At 39.9% G+C, this 27,078-nt stretch overlaps 1 protein-coding gene across 1 annotated transcript in view; it reads left to right on the top strand.

Annotated features, from left to right (window-relative positions):
- The window catches only part of ulk4 (unc-51 like kinase 4), a 116,205-nt gene that overhangs the window by 27,813 nt on the left and 61,314 nt on the right, over nt 1-27,078 (top strand). The window contains exons 20-22 of the mRNA XM_049583518.1: nt 15,904-16,065; nt 18,345-18,530; nt 20,139-20,266. Of these exons, the coding sequence (XP_049439475.1) occupies nt 15,904-16,065; nt 18,345-18,530; nt 20,139-20,266 (476 nt within the window). The remainder of the gene's footprint in view (nt 1-15,903; nt 16,066-18,344; nt 18,531-20,138; nt 20,267-27,078) is intronic.

The raw sequence follows: 27,078 nt of genomic DNA, 5'->3' as shown, positions 1-27,078 counted from the left end.
ATTAAACATTTTAGATGAGGTCTCTCTGGAGATGGTTCTTACAGGCTCTGTAAGTCTCCGTAAAATGTCTGTCAGCAAACTTTAAGTGTTTGAAATGTTTGCTGTTTCTCCCATCTTTTTCATCCTCCTCCTCCTCCTCCGCCTTCTCTCTGGACCTCTTCCTGGATTGTTCATGCACTTGGCAAGAGGAGGGCACTGATGCTGAGTCTACATCTTCAATATCATTGTCTGTGTTGCTGATGGAGATGGTATCGCCAGGCAACTGAATTGCCTGCTGCTTATTGCATCAGTTGGTGCCGGGCCACAGGACGGCACTGACATTGGGTTGACCTCCTCAACGTCGCTGTCTGTGTTGCTGATGGTGATGATGTCAGACAGGAACCTGAACTGCCCGTTGCTCATTTCAGGACTTGGCGCTGGTCCAGAGGAGGGCACTGATGCTGGGTATACTTCTTCAGTTTTGCTGTTGGAGCACAAGCGCCTGACTCTCTTGCTGCTCCTCTCATGAGCTTCATCATTGTCTTCTTCTCTGGCCCTCTTTCTGGATCCTCCAGGCAGTGGAGTGTCTCTTACAGGTTGGTTGACTTCTATGTCAACTTTGGCCTCAGAAGCAGCATCGTCGGCTGGTTGAACTTGTCTGCCGTTACCAATATATTCATTGACAACAGCAATGTTGTCATCTTCATCATTATCAGCAGTGTCTATGGCTGGTTGGACTTAATCACCATTGTTGAAATTGTCATTGACAACAGCAATGTTGTTATCTTGTTGTCTTATAATATTCCTAAACAGAGCAGTGGCTGCATCCTCAAGGCCATTCATATGGATAAACAGCAAAAAGGCAATCATTCCATAATCTAGCCACTCATCCTGTGCTAGTAGCACCATCACTTGAGGGTCTGGGGGAAATGGCCCCACAAAATAATTTTGACAACTATGTTAGCGTTACCACTTGTATGATAGGAAGATCATCCACATGTGCAATATACAGTTATGATAGATCAACAAATGAATATCGCTTTGGGGTGTGCAAATGCTTTACATATGCTGACACAATGTCATGTATTTGCCACACCTCCAACAAACCTCAGTTTGTTGAGCAGTCATCTTTAGATATTCACCGTAAAATTCAATGTGAAATCAGTATTCTCCTCAAATAGTTTTTGCAAAAACATTTACGTTTGCAAATGTGAGGTCTACTGAAGGTTTGGTGGCCATTTGAATTGAGCTTGTCTTAAAGTCATCGTTAATGTGATCCTGCTATAAATGGTCACAATATTTTTTGTCAGAATGAGGCCTTTTACTAGTGCTTTACTGGATACAGCTGCACTGGAAAAATCATCTAGTTAATCCTTTGTTGCGTATATTAATACCAACCCTTGCTAGCAATGACTGCAAGTTGATGAATGTACAGTCACCTGAGTTGTCTCCCCGAGTGATTCAAATCGAGGGAATTGCTACTTAGAACAAGCATAATTTATATTTTCCAATAAATAAAATAGTAACACATGCAGTCCTTAGTCCTCATACTTTTCAGTTTTCTCTCAAAGATATTTTTGGATCACAAGTAATTTCCAGTAATTAAAAGTTAGAAATGTTTTAAAAAATTGTATTGTAATTGTATGTAAAAAATGGTTTAGCATAGCATAGCAGGTATACAGCCACAACAACGTGGTCCATCTGCACAGTAAGGGCGCTGCAGTTATTGTTATTTTCATTTCCATCAATGTAAGTTATCATTGAGTGAAGTCTCCCCCTATAGGTTGAATTAGAAAGCATGCATAAATCTTTTCTAAACAAGTTATTGTTGTTAGCAAGGTGTGAGTCATATGGAGCTCACAATGTTGTTACAAATGCATAGTATGACAGAATTTTAATATGATTTTTTAAAATCGCAAACTAAACATCCTGTGTTGGATGAAATACTTAAATAAGATTTTTATGTTGCACATTAATTAGAAGTGACTGTATTAAATGGCTGTTGATCTGACTGAGGTGAAGAAGTGACAGAGCCAATGGGAAGAGAGCACATGAAGGACTCAGACTGTGATCCGCCTGGATAATCCAGCCATGGGTTATACAGAGTTGAACATCTGGTCAGAAAGACAGCAGAGATAAAGTTGCTCATCCCTGACAGCAAGAGAGGAGTGTGTGAGAGACAGAGAGAGGGGGAGGGGGAATAGACAAAGAATTTTTTTGTCTTTTTTTCAAATTATGTCAAATAGTGTGACAAATAGCCCAAGGCTTAAGGCTGCTTGAACTGCCAATCCCATTGAGAGCCAACACCCCAAAGTGTACCTCCATGCAACCTTTATGAAATGTTTTTATTTGCTGATCCAACAAGAAAACAATGGCAGTCCATTTAACATTAACATATTGACTTGATAATTTTATCGTTAAAGCAGTCAGAGCAGAACTTTATAGAATGTTGCAGTGCTAAATTGCCACTGAAACTAGACATATTTTTTAAACCATAAACATGTATTCATTTTCCACGTTATTCTAAAAATGTATTTAAAGGCTCTGTAATGTCTCAAGCAGCCTTTATTGTGGTTGCTCATAAAAAGTGTATTTAATCTGGTGCCACCTGTTTCCAGCTTAAGAGATGCTGTATTAATTTGATTTTAACATTCTTATTTAAAGTGGTTCTATCCTTGCATATGGTCTTTTGGATCATGGGAATGTATACTTTAGCTCAATATTGATTCCCACCAATTCTTGGGGGAACTACCCAGCTCTCTAGGCAAGGCAACGCAGCTTTATTTGTATAGCACGTTTCATACAGCAGGGTAATTCAAAGTGCTTTACAGAGCATTAGAATATAAAACACAATAGAGGATACAGATTTACGATAAAAGAGTAAAGAGACAAGATATATTAGGTAAAAATAATTACTATATAATTTACAGTTTAAAGAGACAAAAATCACCATTAAAAATAGCTGTGTTGACAAGAGGTGCAAAGATAAAGTTTGTTTAAAATGATTTTTCAAGTTAAAAAATAAGTTTGCAGTCATCACAGGGTGGAGTGGCAGTGTAAAAAAGGAACATTTTTAGCTTTGACTTACAGTAAAAGTGGTCAGAGTAGGTTATTCCAGGTTTGTGCTGGATAACTCTTGGGATGGTCAGCCCCATTTGTCCTGAGGGTCCTGAAGGTTCATATGTCACAAGCATGTCAGATGTATTTGGGCGCTAAGCCACAGAGTTATTCACACAGAAGCAGCAACATTTTGAAATCAGTTCTCAGAGTGACAGGTTGCCAGTGTAAGGATTTTAGAACTGGAGTAATGTGGTCATATTTCCTATTTTTTGTCAGGACCCTAGCAGCAGAATTCTGAACAAGTTGAACTTGCTGAACAGCTTGTTTTGAAAGACCTAGGAACAGACCACTGCAGCAATTATTACCATTATCATTATAAAAGGTTTCAACCTTGTTACATTTGCTGGAGGAAACTAGTTCTGGAGATATTGGAACCGGAGGGTCAGTTCATCTGTCCACAGTAGCGAATAAGGTGTGTGAGTTGTTACTTGTTTTTCGTTGATGATGTCTAGAAAAAATGATTGCCTTGCACTTCTCAAGGTCACATTGTAAATGCGTAATTTTTCTTTATAGATTTCAAAGTGAATGTGGACCTTTTCATTTTCATTCAGCTTTCTGGCACTCCCTTTTCTTGACCCTTACAGAATGATTGTTTCTCCATGGTGCCTTTTGCTTATTACTGACCAATTTCACTTTCTCAGGAGCAAGGGCATCAATTACATTTGCAGTTTTATAAGTGCAGGAATGCAGTAGATCATCAATATGAATTTTGATTGTGGCAGTTTCAGTTTGATGGGAAACATATTCTGATATTCTCAATAAAGTGTCTTTTTTCATCATTTGCTGATCCATTGATAATATGGGGAGTTACTGGCAGATAAAAAAAAATACCCAAATATCATCTGATAGCGTAACATCAAGCACAGTGACATTTGACATATTAACACCTTTAGTCATGAATAAATCCAGAGTGTGTCCTCTTTCTATGGGTTGGCTCTCTCACATGTTGAGAAAGATCAAATGTGTCATCTATGGCAGCATGTTCATTGGTATTTTTTTCACAGACATTATCTATGTGTACATTAAAATCACTCATAATGACTACACAGTCAAATTCAGTGCAAATAATTGAAAGCATCTCAGTAAAATCCTCAAGAAAAGGGTATATAGGTGGCCTGTAAATAACTATATTTGAGATACATGGTGAGAATTTCATTTGAGAACTCACCAAATGATAGCTTCTTAAAAAGAAATCTATCCTATGGGGCGCTGGTGGCTTAGTGGTAGAGCAGGCGCCCCATGTACAAGGCTGTTGCCGCAGCGGCCTGGGTTCAACTCTAGCCCGTGGCCCCTTGCTGCATGTCACTCCCTCTCTCCCCCCCTTCACACTTGTCTGTTCTATACATCCATACACAAAAAAAAAGAAAAGAAATCTATCCCTGTATCTATAATTTGTGGCACAGACACCACCTCTATTTTTGTTCTGTCATGCTTCAAACTGAAATCTAAAATTTGGTTGGGTGGATTCGATAAGAGCAGCATTTCCATTCTTGTTGTCCAACCAAATCTCCATAAAAAACATAATGTCAAGCTCATAAGAGGTAATGAAATCGTTGATTAAAGTTACTTATTACCCAGGGACCTGATATTAAATACAGCTAGTTCCAAGTTAGAGCAGGGCCTGAGATACTTTGCTTACAGGTAATTTGAAGTAGATTGGGGGGATTGGAGGATCTTACTGTCACCCTCTTATCTAATCTTTGCCTTGACACTGGAGCTGTTGTACTTGGGATGGTTATTCTCTCCCTGGGCCTTGGGTTGCTAAAGGACAGATAATGAATAACAGTTCTGAAAACAGCAGAGGCCCAGGGTGTCCTAGTTCCTGTCGACAGTGATAGCAGATACCCCTGTGCTCTCCAAGGCCATAGAAGCCAGTGGTCTGGGTTGAGGCAGAGGTGGACGAGGTGGCCCGATTTGGGGGGTTGAAGAGGGAGGGGCAGGGCACCTAGGGGGCTTTGGGAGCAGGTTAGCTGGTGGGTTGTTTCCATCCCAGACTTGTATACTTTACCAAGTCCTCCATCTGGCTTTCGAAACTAAAGAGGTGAGGGAATGAATGTTAGAGAGTCAGAGGAGAGTGATTCAGGTGCAGTGGGGGCGTGGGGGGTAGTGATGAAGGAGAATCCACAGGGAGGGCAGGTGGAGCAGTGTCATTGTTGTTATCCTATGGCTGGCTCTTCCCAAAATAGGTTTAAGTTATCAATGAAGTTTCTTCTTTGCAACTCACAGGTATTAGAAAGTCATGTATTCAGTGCAAGTAGGCGGTTGAATTTATCTAACCTTGTGTCAATATTTGGGAAAGGCCCACTGATCAATGATTATACTTCCAGCTTGTCAAGTCTGTTAAAATGTTTATTTTTTTTATTTTTTAAACTTCTGATTCTCCTTTCCTGATGTCAACAGCTCCCTCATGCTCAACAATATGTTTGATTCCAGGGTGGTTTGACAGTGCCTGGGAGAAAAGTCCTATGATATCACTAACAATGGCTCTTGGATAGCTGCATGTAATGATCCTTTCATTGTTTACTGTACTGATAGCACCATTTCCCACAAGTAGGATGTCTCTCTCCTTCACCTTTGGCACAGATTCTCTGTCCTTGTGTGCCTTGTACTTATTCTGTATACCAGCGTTAATTTCACTTTTCCCCTTGTGAATGAGATCTTCTTTATTCCCTGTTTTCCATTCATAGAACTGCTTTCCAGCTCGTTCTCACTTAGTTCAGACAGTGGTTGATATTTGTTTTTGAGCCGTATGACTGGCGATGCTGTATTTTTTCCTGTGATGCCAGAATTTGTTTTTCTTTGCACCAAATTAATGCAAGGTGGCAGTGGTATATGTCTGTTAGAGTCTCGCTTAAAAAAGTTTCGTGAGACACAGTATGAACCAGGTTTAGAATATTTGAGGTAGCATCATGGTTAACACTACTTTGGTTAGTGGTAGCATTCTGGTTATATCTGACAGTTTTGACATGATGAGCCTGTTGTGGATTTTGCAGGATTCAACACACTCTTGTCACACAGAGTTTGTTCATACAGCAACTCCTGCTGGTCTTAGGGGGTGATCACACAGAAATGAGACGCTAGAGACACGGACGCGTCAAAGACACATGAAACGCTGGAAGCGCTTATTCACTGTGCGCTAGCTACTGGTGTCTGACGCTCAAAAAGTTGAAAATATTTTATCTTTTCAGCGTCTACACACGTCTAAACAGAATATACATCAATATACAATATTCAATATACATTTGCAGTGTCTTCTGTAGATATAGTAGACAAGTGCTTACCCAAAGTTGTCAAAAGTTATCCTCCCAATGATTTAGTAGTTATAGGAAACCTCTTTAATTTGTTGGAGTTTGTAACAAAAGAGAAAAATAGGAAAAATAAAAGTAAAGCAGAGAGCAAGCAAGAAGAACATCTGCACTATAGCAAAGCTGTTGTACAGTTTGTTTTTAAAGTTGCTGTATTTTCCCATTTAAAAGCCAATATAGTTTTGTAGAACTGAGCCGAGGGGAACCACAGAGATGGGTGATAATTGTCTGGGGGTCTGTCACAATATGCAACACCTTCGTCATTACACGTTTTAATTTGATCCATTGTTAATATGAAAATATTGATTAGGGTGGCTATAAATAAAATATTTGAGCAAGCTAACTGCCCTCAGAAGATAAGCCATATATTGGATGGGGCCATTTAAGATACAGACACATTGATTGTCTCTATTGGTTTTATTTGACCTTGGGTTAAAAACTAAATATTTGTTAACTGCTGCACAATGTAGGGGATGTGAAGTCGGTAGCAGTTTGCTGTGGCCTCACTGTAATTCAGTGCAGTTCTGAAGAATCCATGAGCAGAGTATAAATTACTTCAAATAAAATTTATCTCATAAAGCACATGAGCATGAATAACAAGTTTGTTTGAACTACTCTTGGCTGATCAGTAAAGACCTTTTTACAATGTCTAATGTCTGATTTGATAAGTTACCAGCTGGATCCTTATTATTATGAGTTTATTGCTTTAGTGGTGTCTCCAATATTTAGTGATACATTTCTCATGTAGTGTTGTCTGGAGAAGGAGATTGTCTACCAGTGCACTAAATGTAAATCCAGTGCCACACACTGTTTATTGCATGACAGCATTGAGATACAGCGCCAAGACCCTGTCTAATGCGCTCCAGGCAGTGTGATTTTGATGCGTTTTCTGACCCCCTGGATCACCCCAGCCCCCTCCGCTGCTGTTGAGAGTTTTCCTGATTTACAAGTAAAGCACTGGAGAGAGGGATAGAGATCGTTGTAGTAGAAGAAGGGGTCGACTGGGGGGGGGGGGCACAGAGCCAAAGCGAGCATGGTGGTTTTACCAGTGGAGAGGGGGATAGTGGGGGATGGCAGGGAGTGACAGAGAGGAAGAGAGAGACGGATCAGTGTAGTGGGAGAGGGAGAGGGAGAGGAGATGGCAGGGAGTCAGAGAGGGAGAGAGAGAGAGTTGTACTTGGAGAGGGGGAGTGGATGGCATGGAGTGAAAGGCAGGTTTCCAGGCCAGACTTGAGCTGCAGGAAATTATTTATGAGTCTGAACAAGATGATGCTTCTGCTGTGTGTGTGTGTGTGTGTGTGTGTGTGTGTGTGTGTGTGTGTGCAGCAAATGATGTATGAACAGTATTACAGTGATAGAAGCCAGGGGGCACAAGGCAGAAATCCCCCTTACACACACACACACACACACACACACACACACTCTCTGAGTCTATTAATGATTTATCACTATCTTCCACAAAGGAGAAGAGAACAGAGGGGGACTCTCCAAGACAGTCATGGGTCCTACCCCTGTGTCTCTAACATAAGATGACCACTCCACATGGGGGATGACTAATAATAACACTGTGTGTCAGTGCACTTGTTTGTCCACCTGCCTGTAACTGTGAATCGCACACTAACACACCGCCTCCAAGAAACTCAGTCTGTGTTGAGTTACTGCTTGCTGGTTACAGTTATGTAGGCCATTACCAACAGACTGTTCACACTTACGTATGCACAAGCAACACAGTCATGTGATGCAGTCACTAATGGCTGGTCTGACCCAGTCAGCGACTCTCACATCTCCGGAAACATCACAACAAATTTCATAACAGGCAGTAATTGGATAAATTCACCACATATTGTGAATGTTAATCGTTCCCTTCTCACCAGAAAAAAATATCAAAACTTAATTAAGTGGCATATCTGCAGCTTTTAGCCTGGCTGAAAAGCTCTGCAGTCCCAAGAGATGCAATGCATTGTGGGGCAGTTGAGTATGTCCAATAAGCTCACATCTTACACTCAGAGAAAGTGAAGTGAAGTTGAGATCAAAATGAACAAAATGAAGGCAGAGTTTAGAGATGAATGTGGTCTGTGCAGGGGCACCGGAAGTATGGGGGTAGGAAGTAGGGAAGGGGCATTTGGCCTCCCACCTTACAGCCATGGCCCACATTTATTTTAAGATAGTTATCTCGGCTGGTGTGATTCCATCACAAGATGGTTTCTAGTTTTTCATGTGTTTGTCTGTCTACTGGTTAGTCTTTTTCACCATTTGTCTATTTGCATCTCTACCTGTTGCTCTTTTCTACTTTTTCTGTCCTCCTGTCTCTTCCTTTTCCTTCACACCCCATTGCCTGTCTGTTAGCCAGTTAATCAGACAGTCTGTCTGTCTCTTTGAGTGTGGCTATTAGGGGTGTTAGATGTTCTGTGTAAGGCTGATAGATGGTGTCTGTGTCTTTGCCATAGGGGCTCATTCAGAACCAGGTGCACTGGCTTCTAAAGGACTTTAATTACAGAGAGAAACCACATCAGACATGTGAACACGCGCACTTGTGCACACACAGGCATACACACAAATCCTGTGTCAAGTCATGTGATGTATTTTTGTGATGTGATCTCTTTCTACTTGAGACTCAGAGGCCAGGTGCAAACATGTTTGGATATAAGACTAATCTACTGATCGACACTTGGAGACAGGATTTTATTGTTCCATATCTGCCCAGCATTTTAACTCTTTTCATCTGAAAACAAAGGTTTTTCCAGCTTTTTTTAGCCTGGGGTTCAAAGTGTGTAAATCTTATCTGTCAGCCCTGAGCTACAGAATAAGGGAGATTTTTTAATTCAACCCTGTTGCCAGGAAGCTAGTTAGTTTTGTTGAAACTTGACGAACAAGATGGAAATTCTATTTAAACTGGATACACCAGTAAGATAAATGTTTTTTAGCAACTGCCAAATTCAGATCCAGGAAACCTGAAATTGAAGAATATATGTTTTGCCAGAGTATTATATCTATCTTTAATAGTCTTAAATTAGGATAAGTACCTACTCAGAAATCATGGCTGGATGTTTTGAAGTGAGGATGTATTGGAGTCGGTATGTCATTTAATTAGATCTGCCCCATGACACCTCTGCGAGGCTGAACGTCATGCTCTAAATCCACCAAATATTGCTCCCTTACTGATTCTTTTCAAAATCTTCACAAATTAGTGAGGATGAGATACAGAGTGGAAGAAACAGTTAAAAGAAAAAAATTCTCATTTATAAGATAACTAATGTAACTATTGTATGTCCAAACATTTTCTGCAGTTCAATTTGAGGATGTTTACACTGCAATACCTTTAAGTTAGTTCTGTGAGCATCAAGTCATTTTTAGATCATGAATCCTAAAAATGTTTTTTTTGATTAGTTTGATCTTTTTCTACTTCCCCCCCCCTACAGTTACTGTTATTGTAATTTTAGAAACATATTTATCTCCACCTGAACAAATGTCCCTCACATTGGTGGAAACACTGGACAAGATGCTTTCAAACATTTTCATGCTATCGATATTCTAGAAGACACAGTACAAGAGCGCTGTGAGAGCTTCAGAGACTGAGTCTTGAAAGGTGAAGTCACAAGGAGACAAGGGGCAGTGTAGTCACTCCAGTCAGCTCTAAAATGATTCAGGTACGTTAGGACTTGATTTTGAATATTAATACATAAAATAAGTCTTGATGAAGATAAGGCCTACTATACAATATTTTTCTAACCTGATGACTTTGTTGATCCCCGGGGCTGAGTTGTTTGGAAATAATCAAATCGCATTGGATCAAACCAGTGTTGTCTGAAACTTAGTAGGATTGGGATACCTATGGTTAAAAAAAAAAAGTGTCGGCAATAAAGAGAAGACATCAATTTAGAACAGCCCTGATAGTAGCATCTATCCTGTCTTTAGTGCTCACCATTGATGTTTTTACTCATCATCGGTTACAACAGCGTCAGTCCCTCCTGTGGCGCTAATTGGCTAATCAAGTCCCACTGCAGCACTCAGTGGTTGTTTTTTTAAACTGAGAAACTGCTGTTTAATGTCATGATGCCAGACCAGTCGGTCAACTCATACTGAGTGGACCAGGCGGCAGCCTGGATGGCAAAACACTGGATTCCCAAATCCTGATCATTAAGATTCAGATTTATTTTATTTTAAGGAACAGGGCCCTGACCTTTCTTTTAGCACAAACATGAAGTTGACATTCTTGATTTTGGGTGAAATGTTTTGACAGTTATTGGATGGATTACCATAAAACTTTGTAGAGATATTCAATGTCTCGAGAGGCTAAATCTTAATAAAGTCACATTTATTTAATTCAGTTTAATCTAGCACTATTGATGAGCCCAAATTTCAGTTTATTCCGTTGTTTGTCTTTACTTATCTTTATGACCAAATACCTGCAAACTAACTTCTTTTCCATCAACAGGTAAATCAAAGTTGGCTAATGATGGCTCAGTCAAAATCATACCAGTGAGCCAGCATACACAATAGTTAGTTAGTTATCGAGTGCACCTGTGCTCTTTCAGCTGTGACATGTCAAAATGTCTCCACATGCTAAACATCAGCATATTAGCATAGTTACTGTGAGAATTTTAGCATGCTGATGTTAGCATTTAGCTCACAGCGCAGCCTCACCGAGCAGCTAGCATAGACTGTAGACTCTAAATCTTGCTCTAATATTTGCTCAACTATTATCTGAATGTGTTTGCGTGCTGTGGAAACAGAGCGAGCAAGAAGCCGGACATGCCTTTAAAACCTCCTAACATGTTAAAATGGTCTGTTTGGTTGAATAGGCCACCTCTCAGCTTCTAAGAAATTATGGTATTGTGAGAAAAAAAATGTAACACGATTGTATAATTTCAGTTGTGTCATGTAAAATCACAGATGTCTCATCACTGACGTTCAAACTTGGCAAAGTCTTGTGTGCAAAGTCAAAAAAGTGTTGGATGACCTTGTAGCTAAGTTATCGTGAAAGCAGTTGCAAAAAAATTTACCTTAATTTCTTTAAAGTTGACTTTCTGGAGATTTGAGGTTTAAGTAGGACACTGAGTATAATATAATGAGTGTGTTTCTCGGATGAACTTGTTTCTCATACTGGGAGAAATCATAATGAGAATAACTTACTCTTTCCTCTGTCTCCTGCATTTCTCTCTCTGCATCATAATGATGGAGTTTCTTGCATGAGCTACTTGTTTCTCACCACATGTAAGGATATCTCTCTCAATGCATCTCTCGCTCTCTTTCTCTGTCTTTCAGTCTCCCCCTCTGTCTCTTTCTGTGTAGTTCCTGGCAGGGCTACAGTCTATTAAACACACAGACAGTGGGTGCTCCCCCGTGGGCTCATTAGTGAGCTGGCCCACACGGCCTGGGGAATGCTGGAACAGACCATTCTACTGGTTCCCGCAGGGGTGCCAGAGGATTCATTATGTTGTCATGCTACGTAGTCCCTTGGTGTTGAATACACAATATGATGTCCTATATTGGATTAATAGGTAGATCATTTTAGCTCTCAGTTATGATTAGAGTTCCCATGTGGTTGAATAGGCTGTGTCTTTAATTTTATAAAATGTTAAATAACTGTGGATCACAGCCTGACCACTGATGTATTGTTAAATGTTGAAAGTACATTCTGGCCTAAATAACAAAACCGAGATTTTTCTCGATTCTAAAATGGTCATTTTGTTTTGGGCATAATGTTCCTACAGGGCAGCAGGGACATTATTTTGTTATTATTGTCTAGTGCATATGTTAAGGCAGATGTTAAGCTTTCTGTGAAAATGAAAATGGGGTGTAGATAATATAATAGATAGATAGATAGATAGATAGATAGATAGATAGATAGATAGATAGATAGATAGATAGATAAGATAATATGAAACATAAGCAGTTTATTTAACCATATTTCACCAGAACTGCTATTCTTCAGCAGAAAAGTATGCGAAAAATTTGTCATTGGGCCCATTGTAATTGACATGAATTCAAGCTGACCGCAGCTGCATTTGTGTGATAAGAAACAAACTATAAAGTTTGTACAGCCAGTTTTCAAGCTTAAAGGGAGTGAATTTGATATTAAAAGGACAGATTTTCAATGGAGTATCACTTTAATTGTTGGATTTTGTCTCAAATCTCTCATTTCCTAAATGTTTTGCAGTGCACATATACTCAATGTGAGGACAGTCAGTGCAGTCATGTGTGAAACATTCAACAATTAAGTAGGGCAATAATGTAATTATCTGTCACCTGCACCCCTTTTCAGAATTACCATGATAAATTACCATGATGAAATTAGTGTTTCAGCTGTTATTATGAACCTTTGCCATAAAATGTAGTTAACTGTGTTTTATGAATAGACTCTATTGTATCTCATATCTAGGGAGAGTAGCGTTGAAGTGATGTAACACAGTGAAACACAATAATAACCTGACAGAGGCAATCACTTCTGTTCTACTTCCTGTCTTTCTCCACAATGACTTTCCTGGAAAAACTCATTTCCTCAGCCACAGAGATTTCATTAGCCTGGCCCCATTGTCTGAACACAAACAACTATTCTCTACTCAGCCAAAGGTGTGTGGGCACATGCAGTATACACATAAGCATACACACACAAACACTTGCACGCTAACTCATACAGACACACGCAACCTCTCTCTCGTTTTTGTATTGAGGTGATGTTGAGAGCTAATCTAATTGTCAGTTTGTGATTGCATTAGTTCTTTGTTCATTTTGGTGTATGACATTTTTCAGTAATCGAGTTTTGAGCTTGTAACTTAACAATGAACCACAAAATGTGTTGCTCCCAATGGCATTATGTTTTATACAAGGGAAACACTATGGTACGCCCTGCTATTAGGTTGGATATGCACATGCACACACAAGTATAGTTTATAAGCTAATCTTTTTAGCTGCGACTGGCAGCCCTATTACTTGCTCTGTCTGTTGGTCGGACCACAAAAATCTCCCCAGCCTTTGGTGTCCACAGTTTTTGCCCTAGGAGGCTAAAATTAGGCATGGAGGTCAAGTAGTGTGTGTGTGTGTGTGTGTGTGTGTGTGTGTGCGTGTGCGTGTGTGTGTGTGAAGGATGCGTCTTTGTTCATGCCCGTGGGCTAAGTGGGGGAATGGCTTATTGTAAAGTGCATAACTTCCAAATGGATTCACAGACAGATTTTGTGGGAAGAGTGTTCATGTACCAAAGGACAGCTAATTAAATACGCATGCCAGTTGGTAAAAAGGTGCATGCTTGGATGCATGCATGTACGTGATGTGACGGCCCCAGAGCCTCCACTAGGGTTTAGTGTTGGTGTTGTGTTATGTTCTTTTGTTTCAGAGTGCTGGTGGCTTGATTGGTCGTGGTGATTGGAGGCAGCTGGCCACTGTCTCCAGTTCTTTAAAATCTGCCCTCCTGGGAACTTGGTGCCTCTTCTTTTCCCCCCTGGCACCATGCTGCGTTGATTGCATTTACTTGAGTTTTTGTATAGTTTAGTTTGCATTATAATACTCGGTTATATTGTTTATTCTTGAATTTTTGTTTAAATAAATTACTTATTTTTATGTAACTCCCCATGTGTTTCCTTATTTGTGATGGTCTTAGAGCCGGACCATAACATGTTGCGAATTTGTGCTTGATACCAGTATAGATATTACACATCCACCACTTGGCTGTTCTAGTGTTACTGACCCTGTGGGTGAATGTGACTTTCCAGCACATAGTGTGTGCAACATTATTTTCTTTTGGTCTGTATCATCTCTATGCTTGCTGACTATGCCAAGGAGGGTAATTCGGGTCAGTGACATATATGGTGTTGAGGACTCACGCTGCAAGATTTTTGACCAACTCATGGTCCCAAATCCTTTAACAGGATGGTTCTTAAATGGACTCCATTAACATTAGTCTTGGATGGAACAGGAAAACAAAATGTTTAATTTTCAGATAGTTTTAATATATTGAGTGCATGGGCAGCACACTTGATGTTTTATATTGTTATAGGTGTAGTATTTATTTTACTTAGTGGATTATACCATACTATTAGAGATGGGTAATTTATGTAAATTTCAAATTCGAGTACTTGCATTCCCCAGCCATTCTCCCCAGAATCTGCCTGGTAGCATAAGCTAACACAACAGCAGCAGCTATCATCTGACACCGAGGAGTTTAATGGTACCAGCAAACTAACACCAACACCAAAACAGCTCAACTCTCTCGTTAAACTCATTAATAAACATTAGGTAATATTAGCCATTTGATGCCACCAGGAAGCCCTGTTGGTATGTATGTGTGAGCAGGTAGACTCTCACCAACTGTTCCCCAGGGCAGATGGTCACACTCCGCAGATGTAGTCTCAGAAAAAGAGAGAGGGACAGTGGGGCAAGGAAGCATGGAGTGAAGCTCTACATAAAACACGATTTTACCTATTTCACGCAAATAGCTAACCAGCCTATCCCATGGCAGCAACTCAATGCATTTAGACATGTAGACATGATAAAAACGACCTGCTGAAATTCAAACTGAGCATCAGAATGGGAAAGAAAGTTGAATTAACTCCCCATCTGGACCAAATATGGTGTGTGGACTGGTAGCTGGAGAGGTGCCCTTGAGCAAGGTACCGGACCCTCAATTGCTCGGGGCGCCTGTCCATGGGCAGCCCCCCTCGACATCTTTCCATTTAATGCATGTGTAGGTCCTGTTTGTGCATGTGTGTGTATTTTGGGCCTTTGTGTATGTGACAACAGAGTGAAAAAATATATATATGTACATGTATATATAGTAGAAATACACACACACACATATATATAGAAAACAAAAAATCACCCTCTTTGGGTGGTGTCTGTGTCATCCTCAAGCTCTGGTCCTCTACCAGAGGCCTGGGAGTTTGAGGGCTCTGCACAGTATCTCAGCTGTTCCTAGGACTGCACACTTCTGGACTGAGGCTTCAGATGTTGTTCCTGGAATCTGCCGGAGCCACTCTCCCAGTCTGGGGGTCACTGCCCTGAATGCTCCTACTGCTACGAGGAGCACATCAACTTTGACTTTCCACATCCGGTCCAGCTGTTCTTTCAACCCTTGATACTTCTCCACCTTTTTGTGTTCCTTCTTTCTGATGTCAGCTGGTATTGCCACATCTACCACCACTGCCATCTATTGGTGTTTGTCAACCACCGCTATGTCCGGTTGGTTAGCCAGAAGCTGTTTGTCAGTCTGGAACTGGAAGTCCCACAGGATCTAAGCCCTGTTGTTCTCAACCACCTTTGGTGGTGTGTCCCATCAGGATTTGGGTACTTGAGTCCATACTGGGTACAGATGTTCCTGTGGTAAAAGATGATCTCTATTCTCTCGTGTTGAGAATAGAGAGCATTTATACTATTTTTTGTTTTTTTGGTTTGCTTGTTCTAGTTATACCCTGATACATAAATAATTCATTTCAGCTGATGATGTATACCTTTTTGCCAAAGTGGATTTATGTTATTTCAAAGTTTTTCTGTCTCTCTCTGACAGGATGATTCCATAGTTCATCACATGGCTGCAAAAGCCATAGAGAACATCTCTGCTGTTGTCTCTGGCCCATCCCACCACCTGGTTACCACAGAGATAGCTTCCGCCCTGTGGTACCTGTTCACTCACTCCACTGTGGAAGCTGTCAGAGTCACTGCCATATCTGTAAGTATACACGCCTGAAAACTCACACCTACACCATCATGCAGGCAGGACTGTGTATGGATACAAATACACATACTAACATCTCTGTGAGACATACTAACACAAAAAGACATCAAACACATAACATGGTGGTCAACCAGAGTAGTTCACACTGAAAAGGTAAGCTGTTGGTACAAATTGAAAAAAATATGTTTTTCAAGTTAGACATACTTGTTTGAAGGTAAAAGAAAGTAAATGTGCTCCTTGCTTGAATTGCTTGTATTTTGTGATTTTTGATGGAAAAGTTGTTGTAATATAATATCTCTTGACCGACCTCAAAAAATGAAAATGAATGGCCTTCTAATGCTTAATCACAAGAAGTGGCTTTTTTGTTTGTTTGTTTGTTTTTGCTTTACCCCACAAATATCTAGATGGGCTTCACATACATGTATTGACTTATCACTCATGAAGCACTCTACACTGTGTGCACAATTATTAGGCAAGTTGTATTTATGAGGATTAATTTTATTATTGAACAACTACAGTGCTCTTGGTCAATCCAAAATGTTAATAAACCTCAAACTTGAATATTTAAGAAAGTAAAAGTGAGGTTTTGGCTTTCTTAGGAGAAAATCCATGTGTGCACAATTATTGGACAACTATTAGTGTGCAGAATTATTATGCAACTAAATGAAAAATGAAAATTTTCACATCTCACTTGTTTATTTTCATCTATTAAAGTGAGAATAATAAACAAACAACCCAAAATCTACAAACATACATTTCTGACATTTCAAAAAAAAAATTCAGTGACCAATATAGCCACCCTTCTTTTCAATAATGGTCATAAGCCTTCCATTCATGGAGTCTGTCAGTTTCTTGATCTGTTGACGATCAACTTTTTGTGCAGCAACAACCACAGCCTCCCAGACACTGTTCAGAGAGGTGTACTGTTTTCCTTCCTGTAAATCTCCCGTTTAAGAAGGGCCCACAAGTTCTCAATAGGGTTTAGGTCAGGTGAGGAAGGGGGCCATGTCATTATTTTTCATCTTTAAGGCCTTTACTGGCGAGCCACACAGTGGAGTACTTGACGCATGCGATTGAGCATTGTCCTGCATAAAAATCATGGTCCTCTTTAAAGATGCAGACTTTTTCCTGTACCACTGCTTGAAGAAAGTGTCTTCTAAAAACTGGCAGTAGGTTTGGGAGTTCATTTTGAGTCCATCTTGAACCCGAAAGGTCCAACTAGCTCATCTTTAATAATACCAGCCCATACCAGTACCCCACCTCCACCTTGCTGGCGTCTGAGTCGAAGTGGAGCTCTGTGCCCATTACTGATCCAGCCACGGGCCCATCCATCTGGTCCGTCAAGAGTCACTCTCATCTCATCAGTCCATAAAACCTTTGAAAAATCTGTCTTCAGGTATTTCTTGGCCCAGTCTTGACGTTTCAACTTATGTGTCTTGTTCAGTGGTGGTCGGGTTTCAGCCTTCCTTACCTTGGCCATGTCTCTGAGCACTGAACACCTTGTACTTCTGGGCACTCCAGGTAGGTTGCAGTTCTGGAATATCACAGCGCTGGAGGATAATGGGTTCCTGGTAGCTTTATGTTTGATTCTTCTCAAATCTTTTGCAGTTAATTTGCGTCTTTTTTTCTCAACACGTTTCTTGCGACACTGTTGACTATTTGCAACAAAACGTTTGATGGTTCTGTGATTACGCCCCAATATCTTGGCAATTTCAAGAGTACTGCATCCCTCTGAAAGACTTTTTACAATTTTTGACCTTTCAGAGTCAGTTAAATCTCTTTTTTGGCCCATTTTGCCTGAGGAAGAGAAGCTGCCTAATAATTATGCACACCTTGATATAGGCTGTTGATCTCCTTAGGTCACACCCTCCCTCGTTAGACAAATACACATCACCTGATATGCTTAAATCCAATAAGCATTCAAGTTTATACAGCTTGGAGTTGGAGAATATGCACAAAAATGATGATATGGTCAAAATACTCACTTGCCTAATAATTGTGCACACAGTGTATATCCCTCCTAGTCAGACTGCAAATCATACTAACTTCTTTATTAATGGCGCAGTGGTTGGAATTACAAAATGCATTTGAAAATTATGTGTCACTCCATGTTATGTACCAGTGAGGACTTGCTTCTTATTTTTATTTATTTATTTATTTATTTTTTATCTAACAGCTTACCACCAAGGACATCAAGTGCAGCATGACATTACAGCTGAATTGTTACCTCTGTCTGTATATTTGTGTTTATCTGTCTGTCTCTACGTTTCCAGGCTCTTTCAAGGCTAACCCGGGTGGTCCCAGCAGTCTTCTTGGCAGTTATTGACACCTGTGGCCCTGCGGCCATCTTGGAGGGCGTAGGTGCAGCAGGGGCCCGGGTCCAGCAGCACCTGCTCACTACTATGGCCACTGCCCTACTCACCTCACGCATCCAAACACACCGCGTCACACAGAGCAGGGTATGTGTATATTCTATGAAATGCCTGCGAATGCTGAATGACGAAAACCCAAATAAATAATGTTTTTTTTATACATATTACTAGAAATGAATTCTACATGAAATTTAGGTGGTAACATCGCTGTTGTAGAGTTTGATTTTTAGAGACATTTACAAGGGAAAGTCACTAATGGGAAGATTTTCACACAAGGGCTGAGGGATGAAAACACAACAACATGAGAAACAAATGAAACTAGCTGCAAATTCTCCAAATCTCTACTTTCTCTCTTCTGTCTGTCTCTCTTTCTTTCTTTCTTTCTTTCTTACTTCCTTGCAGTTCATGAACTAACGCTGAACTGTGCATGAACTAATTTGCGATGAATTACTTATTTAATTTTTCATAACACACCCCATCTAGAGTGTATAGGAAGTGCTAATCTTGGAAAGGCAGAGGGGCTAAAATTGATTTGAAGGTTTTTAACTTGGAGTCTAGCATTGGTAATTGACTCTGAACTGAATTTATTTGCATTGAGCATTTCCAATTTAACACCAGCATACAAACTTAGTACTTCAACTCTGCTCTAATTATACACTGATATGCATTCACCCCCCTACCCCCCTTCTCTCTCCCCTCTCTCTCTCCCCTGGCACAAAGACAGACAGTCCAAGAGTTTGTTTACACAGAACTCTGTTAGTGTATGTGTGTTTGTGTGCATGCATGTTAGAGACTGACTGTGTGTGTGTGTGTGTGTGTGTGTGTGTGTGCGTGTCTGCACATACGCTAATTTGTAGAGTGTGTCAGTATCTGGGCTAATTGGCTGAATGAACGCGCTGCAGCCTTCTACTTCAGCAGAGCATTATGGGTAGTGGGGAGGGACTTATCAGCTAGGCACACACTACTGGGCTTTGAAATTAATTAACTTGGTGTGTCGCCTCATAAACACACATGCATGCACATTCTCTCACATTAACTCACACACAAGACACACACGGACACACACATACACACACACACACACACACACACACACACACAGACACACACACACACACACAGTTAGAAGCGCATGGTGTTGGTGATAATGATAATGGTAATGAATGTTGGCCAGTCACAAATTTTTCCAACCAGTTACTGCCGCAGAGTTTATGCTGAGTGAATGGATGTCTAAAGTAGCTGTAGGCATACAAGTTTGTTTTTGTGTGTGTGTGTGTGTGTGTGTGTGTGTGTGTGTGCATGTTGTGTGATAATGTGGAGTCTGAGCTGATTAAGTTTTAGCCTGTTAGACGACACATTTTCAGAGTTTTTTTTTTCATGAACACCTTAGGGAAAATATTACATTGAATAATTTCTTATTTCTTCGCATACATTATTTGAATTTATTGCAGTAATGTATTTTGATAAGATAAACTGAGAACATTTTTTTTCTCGTACTCTGAATTAACCTACTTCGTTGGGATGTAACCATGCAGACATTCAAGTGTAACTTTGATGTGTTAAAAGTCTGTTCCACATAACTGGCGTGTATTTGCATGGCAAAGCACAGTGTCTTGGACTGTACACCAACAGAAACATTCACAGCCAGTTCACAGTCAGTTTCACTCCATTCATTTGTGTGTTTGTCTCTTGTAGGATTTGGTCTTGAAGGTGCTGCGCTGTCTAGAGAGTCCATCCACAGTAACAAGAGCCAAAGCATTACTACTACTACTTCTGCTAATACAGGACAACACACACACGCTGCTATACTGCTGTCAACACAGGTAAATACACACTCACGCCCACACACAAGCACACACAGGCATGCACATGCACTCATTCACATAGGCAAGGTCTGCAGACATTATATGTAAATAAAACTAACCCATCTCATATGTCTAATCTGATGAATATCTGATGCTCCTCATAAACAGCTCTTAGAGTTAGAAAACCTTAATTTCATTTGAAAGCATTGTGAAAGACAACATTAAGATTTGGCGTTAACTGTGTGCTGGTCAGAAGAAAGTAATACTCTATGTGACCCCTCTCAGCATAGAAATAGCTCTGGAATAGATGATAAACCAGATATGATAAAATACACAAGAAATCATGTCCTGTTTATTATGGAGAAAGCTACAAGTTTCAAATCTAATTTCATCTAGCTGATTACAGAGTTACGCTATTTTAACTTTACTTCACCATACCAGGGGTGCCCAAGGGTGTTGTGTGTGGTTAACTGTTATCTTACCACATAGTGTACGCCCTGCACCCTCTTACTGACTGACTGTACTGAGATTTGGACCAGTGAAGCTTTCTCATAACTCCATTCAGTCTGTCAGACCACTGGATAATTAGTTTCTGTGGAATGTAGTTGCCCATGTTCACACACAGACTGAACTGTCAGAGAACAAACAAATACCATTTGTGAATTCCATTTCAGGGTGGGATTCCCCTTTAATTATTTAGCTGTGGTTTTCAGAGTGTATTCTCTTGCTCAGCTCTGCTATAGCTAAAACTAAATTCCCTCCTCACTATAAGGTGTGGTGAGGCAAATCTAGAACTGTGCTCCAGGTTTTTGTTTTTATGGTATTATTCAGCTGAAAGAAGTTGGCAACTGTAGTAACTACCACAACAATTACTTTAAATTGTTCATTTGGTGTATCTTAAACAATGTTGTTTTGAAGCCTAGTGTGATTGATTGAAAGAGAAGATTGCACATCTTTAAGTAAGAGCTTCTCATTCTGGTATGTAGTAGCCCATTCTGAGACAACAGACCCAAACGCACTGAAAGTGACTGAAGCGCGTGTTTTGAAGCAGACCTATTTGAAATGGCCGAACATGTACCAGTATTATATTGAGGGACGTCAAAGTGCGACTGCTTTGATGCCCCTGCTCCAACCTTGTTTCGATTTTGTAGCATCAGATGAGGATCCCGCCACCGAAGTCAGTGAGGCAGAGAGGAGAGGTGAAGAGACAGAGAGGCAGATGTGCAGTGAGAATGCACACCAGTTTTGGCAACAGCTGACAGCGGACCTCAGCTGCGTTATCTTAGCTTAAAACTTCATGAGCAATGCAATTGTAATACTGCCAACAGCTATACTACCATAGGTCCTAACTGTTGTGTTGTCACATATCAGATACTAGCAGAGATGTTAGCATAACAGATCCACACTGGATCATCTGTCATGTTTACTGACATTGACTGGTCAAACAAATTCACTTGCTACATAAATATAACAATTAATTGCTATTGTATAAAGTTATGATTAGCTGTGCTTTATGTGACTTTCACCCACCTGGGAGAAAAAAATCAAAGATGAAATGAGAGGGCTGGTCCCCACTGGATTTACTAGTGTTCTACTGCCGACTAACGAACGGAAACAGCAGCACGGATCCAACAGGTACCCTCCTACTCCCCTCAAATAGAAATGTAGGAAAATGAATAGGGGTATCTAAATATACAACAATTTAGCCTTAAATAGTGACCCTTTCCCAAAATACTTCTGGTTCTGTGATGTTAGCATTTCAAATCTGATGCCACCAGTGTGCCACAGGAGTGATGTCAAGTGAGGTGCTTCAGTTTTAGTTTTCAGTGCACTTGGGCTTTAAAGGAATATTTGACCCATAAAGATACCATTTGTAAATTAGTTATTCATGCTATTACTTTGTTTCTTTTGCATCCCTACAGAAAATGGCAGACATATTGATTTTTTGACTGATTGGGGACCATGTTTAACAGCAGCAAAACTATTTTAAAACATCTGTTTACAAACTCTCACACAACTTCTCCTGCAGTATAATCCAAGTCTCATTTAGTAATAAATGCTCAGTACTTCCAAGCACATGCATTTTTGCTGAAACTGTAGTACTGGAGTCTGGCTCTGAAGAGAGCATAGATAAGTTCCACTTTCAGTTGGATTATACTGCAGGAGTTGTGTTAATATATAGCTGTTTTGATATAGTTTAGCTGTTAAACATGGTCACCAATCAATCAATAAATAAATATGTTCATTGTTTTTACAACAATGAGAAAAGTGAAACTTTCTTCACAAATTCAAGGTGATGCAGCATTACTCACTGATACACGAGTCCACAGTAATAGACAAAATCAGAAAACACTGTTTGTGAAAGTGGCACATTACCACTTAGTTTGAGAAATTAAAATTAAAAAAAGGCAATAGAAAGCTGAACATTTAACTGTAGTGCACCACAGCAGGTAATCATGTCTGAGCATGCTTGTATCGAAGTTTTCCAAAAGATCTGTTTACTCCTGTCCACACTAAAATGCAAGACTGTCACTTTCAGATTTATTTACTGAAGAGCACTTTAGAAAAGCTTTGGTTTTGGTGTGAAAACAATGTGGACAGAGAGAAAAGGCTTCATTTTCACATATTGACTTATTGTGGTCATGTTATGCAATACACCGCGTACGAGATTTATTGGATTATTAAACTAACAAATTCTGTCATGCATGCTTTTTGTAGAGTGATTTATCTTGAAGCAGAGGGTTCACATTCTGATAGAAGCACTCAGAGATCACTTTTCATCACAGTTATCTGATATTTAAAGCAGATTGCTTTTAGAAGAGAGGCTTCCTTCATGAAAATGCTGCCTGGGGCTGTTAGCAAGGCACTTGTACTCTGTGTAACCTTTACGTTAACTAGCACAGCAGCCGTGGGAATCATAATATAAATGTATGTACCCTGGACATTCAGTTTATGCTGCTGTATGTTGTAACTTTACTGGAACTTCAAATGGTTCATTAGCTGGTTGTCCTATGTTTCACCCCACACTAAATTCCACCGCAGCTGTGAGTGTGCATAGCCCACATGATCAGATGCATATGCATGATATACATATACACAGCCAGTTCCCCTGGTAATTTATGACCAGTTGGTATTTCAGTTTGAAAAAGATGCCTTAGATTACTGACATATGGATCCTCATAACTGTCTCTCTCCCTGCCATTTCTTCTCCCCCTCTCTCTTTCACTTGCAGTTTTTTTTAATTGAAATGCCTGTCTCGTACACTTGGCTTTCTTTCTCTTTCAATTTGAGACTCCCTCTCTTTCTCAGTTATTGCTCTGTGACATTTTACACTTGTGAATTGCCAGACTAACTTTTCCATGAAAGAGTAAGGTTAAGAGTAGTTAGAGTTAGGCTTGTTGACACAGCCTATTATTTAGAATGATTTTTACCCAACAAAGTGTCAAACTGAATACACTATTATATTTCCTTTGAATGACATAATCACAAAACCTCTTCTTGGCAGCTGCTAAGGAACTCTATTATGTCAGCATCAATGTAGCTTTATATTTTGCAAATAAATACAAGTAATGTTTTAATTATTTTTACAGTTATTCACAACTTAAGATTATATTCTGTGTCTGTATTATATCCTACATAACAGAACTAAATGGGTTTTGAGCAAGCAGCGAGTCCATATAATATCTGACAAAAATATATGTCCTTGTGTCATCATATGTAATGAATTCACCTGCTTTTTAAATGTGACAGTGATGAACACTGATGTTCCACAATGCAGTGCACAAAGGACATAAAGAGCTGCAGAGTTGCATAGTTTCAGCTGGTTATAATTAAAATAAATTAGTTTTGGACAGATCCAGGAAATCAATTTTGGGCAAACAATTTTATTTCCTCATTTAGGATATTTTTGTTTGGACTGTTCGCTTTGACATCACAGCCATTTTCCAGAGCATCTCATGCTGTGCTTTGGTTTATTATATTTTGATATGAACACAACTAAATTCCTGAAAATCTGAACACACAACTGCCTTTTACATATGACTCTTTCTCTCTCTCTCTCTCTCTCTCTCTCTCCCCCCCTACACAAACACACACTTACACTCTCCCTCTCTATCCCTCTCCTCGCTCTCCCTCTGTTCACAGTGTTAGAGCTGTCAGAGTTGACCCGCCTGTCTCTCTCCCATTGAGCACTCTGCATGATTCTACCACACACACAGACACACGTCTTTCTCTCAGTCCTGCTCTCACCCAGGCACGTTGTGTTTAATTAGCTCCTCAGTGGCGTGAAAATATGTGTGTTCGTGCGCGCGCGTGTGTTTTTGTCTGTATGAGATAAACTTGCGCAGGCCTCACTGAGGAAGTGTCAAGATTGCCACTGGGAGTGAAGTGTGATGGCTTTCAACAGACACAGTCACACACACACAGAGCAGGCCACTTGTAGGTCAGTTGTGTGTGAGTACTTTGTGAGTCTCCCACAGCGACTGACAGAGAGGTGGCAAGTTTGTCTCTCTTTATTTAGCAATTGGAAAAAATGGCTGCAAGACTTAAAGAGGAACACACAGGCAGAAGTCTCACAGGGAGACAAATAGGCAGACAGACAGGAAGCAGAGCCTAGAGCTGGTTAGAGAGACAGACAGGTACCCAGACAGACAGACATGTAGAGTAGATTGGAAGATATCCTGATAAGCATTTTGTATTAGGAGGAAATGCTGCATTATATTTCCAGCTGCTGAGGTCATCAGATAATGTTGACTTTGCCGTTGTTGAAGATGGATTCATGCTTGAACCAAATATAAATAAAGGGTCACCCCGACACCAGACATGAAACACACACTCTGTTCATGAACCTACCATCACTCGTAACTCGACTGACAGGCTAAGAAAATTCAGGCTACAACAGCAGCTAAATCGGACTTAATAATGTCTGTTAGAGCTGAAGGTTTGTTTGTATCATACATAATTTGTGAAATACAATTTAACAATCTAATAAGATTATTTTCAGATACACTAGCAGCATGGCTCTGGGGAAGGAAATGTTGGTTTGACAGTCAGTTTACCGGTCCATCAGTCCACCACTGTGGTCCCAACTGTAATACATGTTTCTCAGCAACTATTGGATGGATTGCCATGGAATTTTATGTTCATGGCACCCAGAGGATAAAGCCAGATAACTAACACCTTACTTACGATATAAAATGGGTAAGTTATAGAGCATAAGCGGGCTGTCACTAAAACAATCACCACATCCTGTAGTCCTTGTTGCGGACGCATCACAACCCATTAGTGTTTAAACAACAAACCTTGGCAAGTGGTTCGAATGACTGGATCTCTCTTGGTGGTCGTTTGCACTTGTATTTAGCACTGTCCCTTTCTAATCAGATCACCTAAAATTCATGTTAATACCAGGTCTAAACAGCCTCAGAATGTAGAAGTGGATCAAAAACCTCCTCTCTCTCTCTCTCTCTCTCTCTCTCTCTCTCTCTCTCTCTCTCTCTCTCTCTCTCTCTCTCACTCTCACTCTCAAACTTAAACCAAATTCAGATTAAACTGTAAAACTGGGTAGTGCTGATTGAAAATAAACCAAGATTATGTTACTGTACTGCCTATGTCTTACCTAAATTGGTCTGAAGAAACATATTTTCATCCACTGTTTGGCTGTAATAGTGAGAGTTTGTAAACAAGAAGTGCGTACCATACTATTTCCTTCATATTGAAAAAGCAGGCTGAAGACATTCAAATCAAACAGTAAAACTAAACAGCGCTGATTGAATATGAACCAAGATATTGTTACTTCATTGCCTATTTCTCACCTCATATTTTTTCAGAAACATGTTTAGCTAACTGTTTATATTACAAGATTGTTTGTCAACAGCTTGCCACCGTATTGTTTTCGGAAGGGAAACTCCAATTATGTCATCCACCAGCAGGAGGGTTTATGATTTCGGTGCAATGTTGTGAACTCTGTTATTTGTGGGTTTTCTACCTCTTGAGCAAAATCAGATGCCACAGCCCCTTTTCTCTGTTTTGCACAAACTTCAAAAGTATTTGTGTCTGTTTACTACATAGACAGACCAGTTTTATTGAAACACTGCTTTCCAGCAGTGAAATACTTCTATAAGGCGACTCTTTAAAATGTTAGTGTGTAGTTTTAAAAAAATAAGTAAACATTTTGAAAATGAAAAAACAAAACAAAATAAAAAACCCCAAACCCTCTCCCTGCTCCTTTCCTCCTGAAACCACTGTTTCCAAATAATGTGCATGGCATGTATTAGGCGACTTGATACATTTCATCTCTTCATGCCAATTCTAGTTGTAACCGCAGCATCCCTCTACAAAGAAAAACATTTACAGAACTAGTACTGTGGCATTGTTATTTTGCCTTATCATTATCAATTCTTCATAGTATTTAACATGCTGTTAAGGTTTTCTTGGTAGTAACTGTTTTTATACCTGAGGGTCTACAGTACCAACTAGGTTTTTATTTCCCACTACACCCATAACAATCATGGAAAATCCAGCAATTACTATTAAAGCTTCCCTGAAATGCACTTTATCCTTAATATAGTAACAGTAGCTGTGTTGGATTCCATATAACTGTGAACCATGGCTGCTAATCTTTTATGCAACATTATGAGGAAAAACACTGAATTTGTAATCCCTCACTCCCCCCGCACCAATCCCACAGCTTTGAATCAATATTTGTTAACTAATATGACCTCTCTGAATATCTCTGCATGTCTCTACATTCATGCTTTATGTGCTTCTGTGTGCTTGTGCACACATGTGGGTGTGTTTGTGTGTTTGTAATGAATATCAGTTAGCAGTGGTAA

This window comes from Epinephelus fuscoguttatus, linkage group LG8 (genome assembly GCF_011397635.1).
Source record: "Epinephelus fuscoguttatus linkage group LG8, E.fuscoguttatus.final_Chr_v1".
Lineage (NCBI taxonomy): Eukaryota > Metazoa > Chordata > Actinopteri > Perciformes > Serranidae > Epinephelus > Epinephelus fuscoguttatus.
The sequence above is the reverse complement of the archived record's forward strand: the minus strand, read 5'-3'. Positions and strand labels throughout refer to the sequence as shown.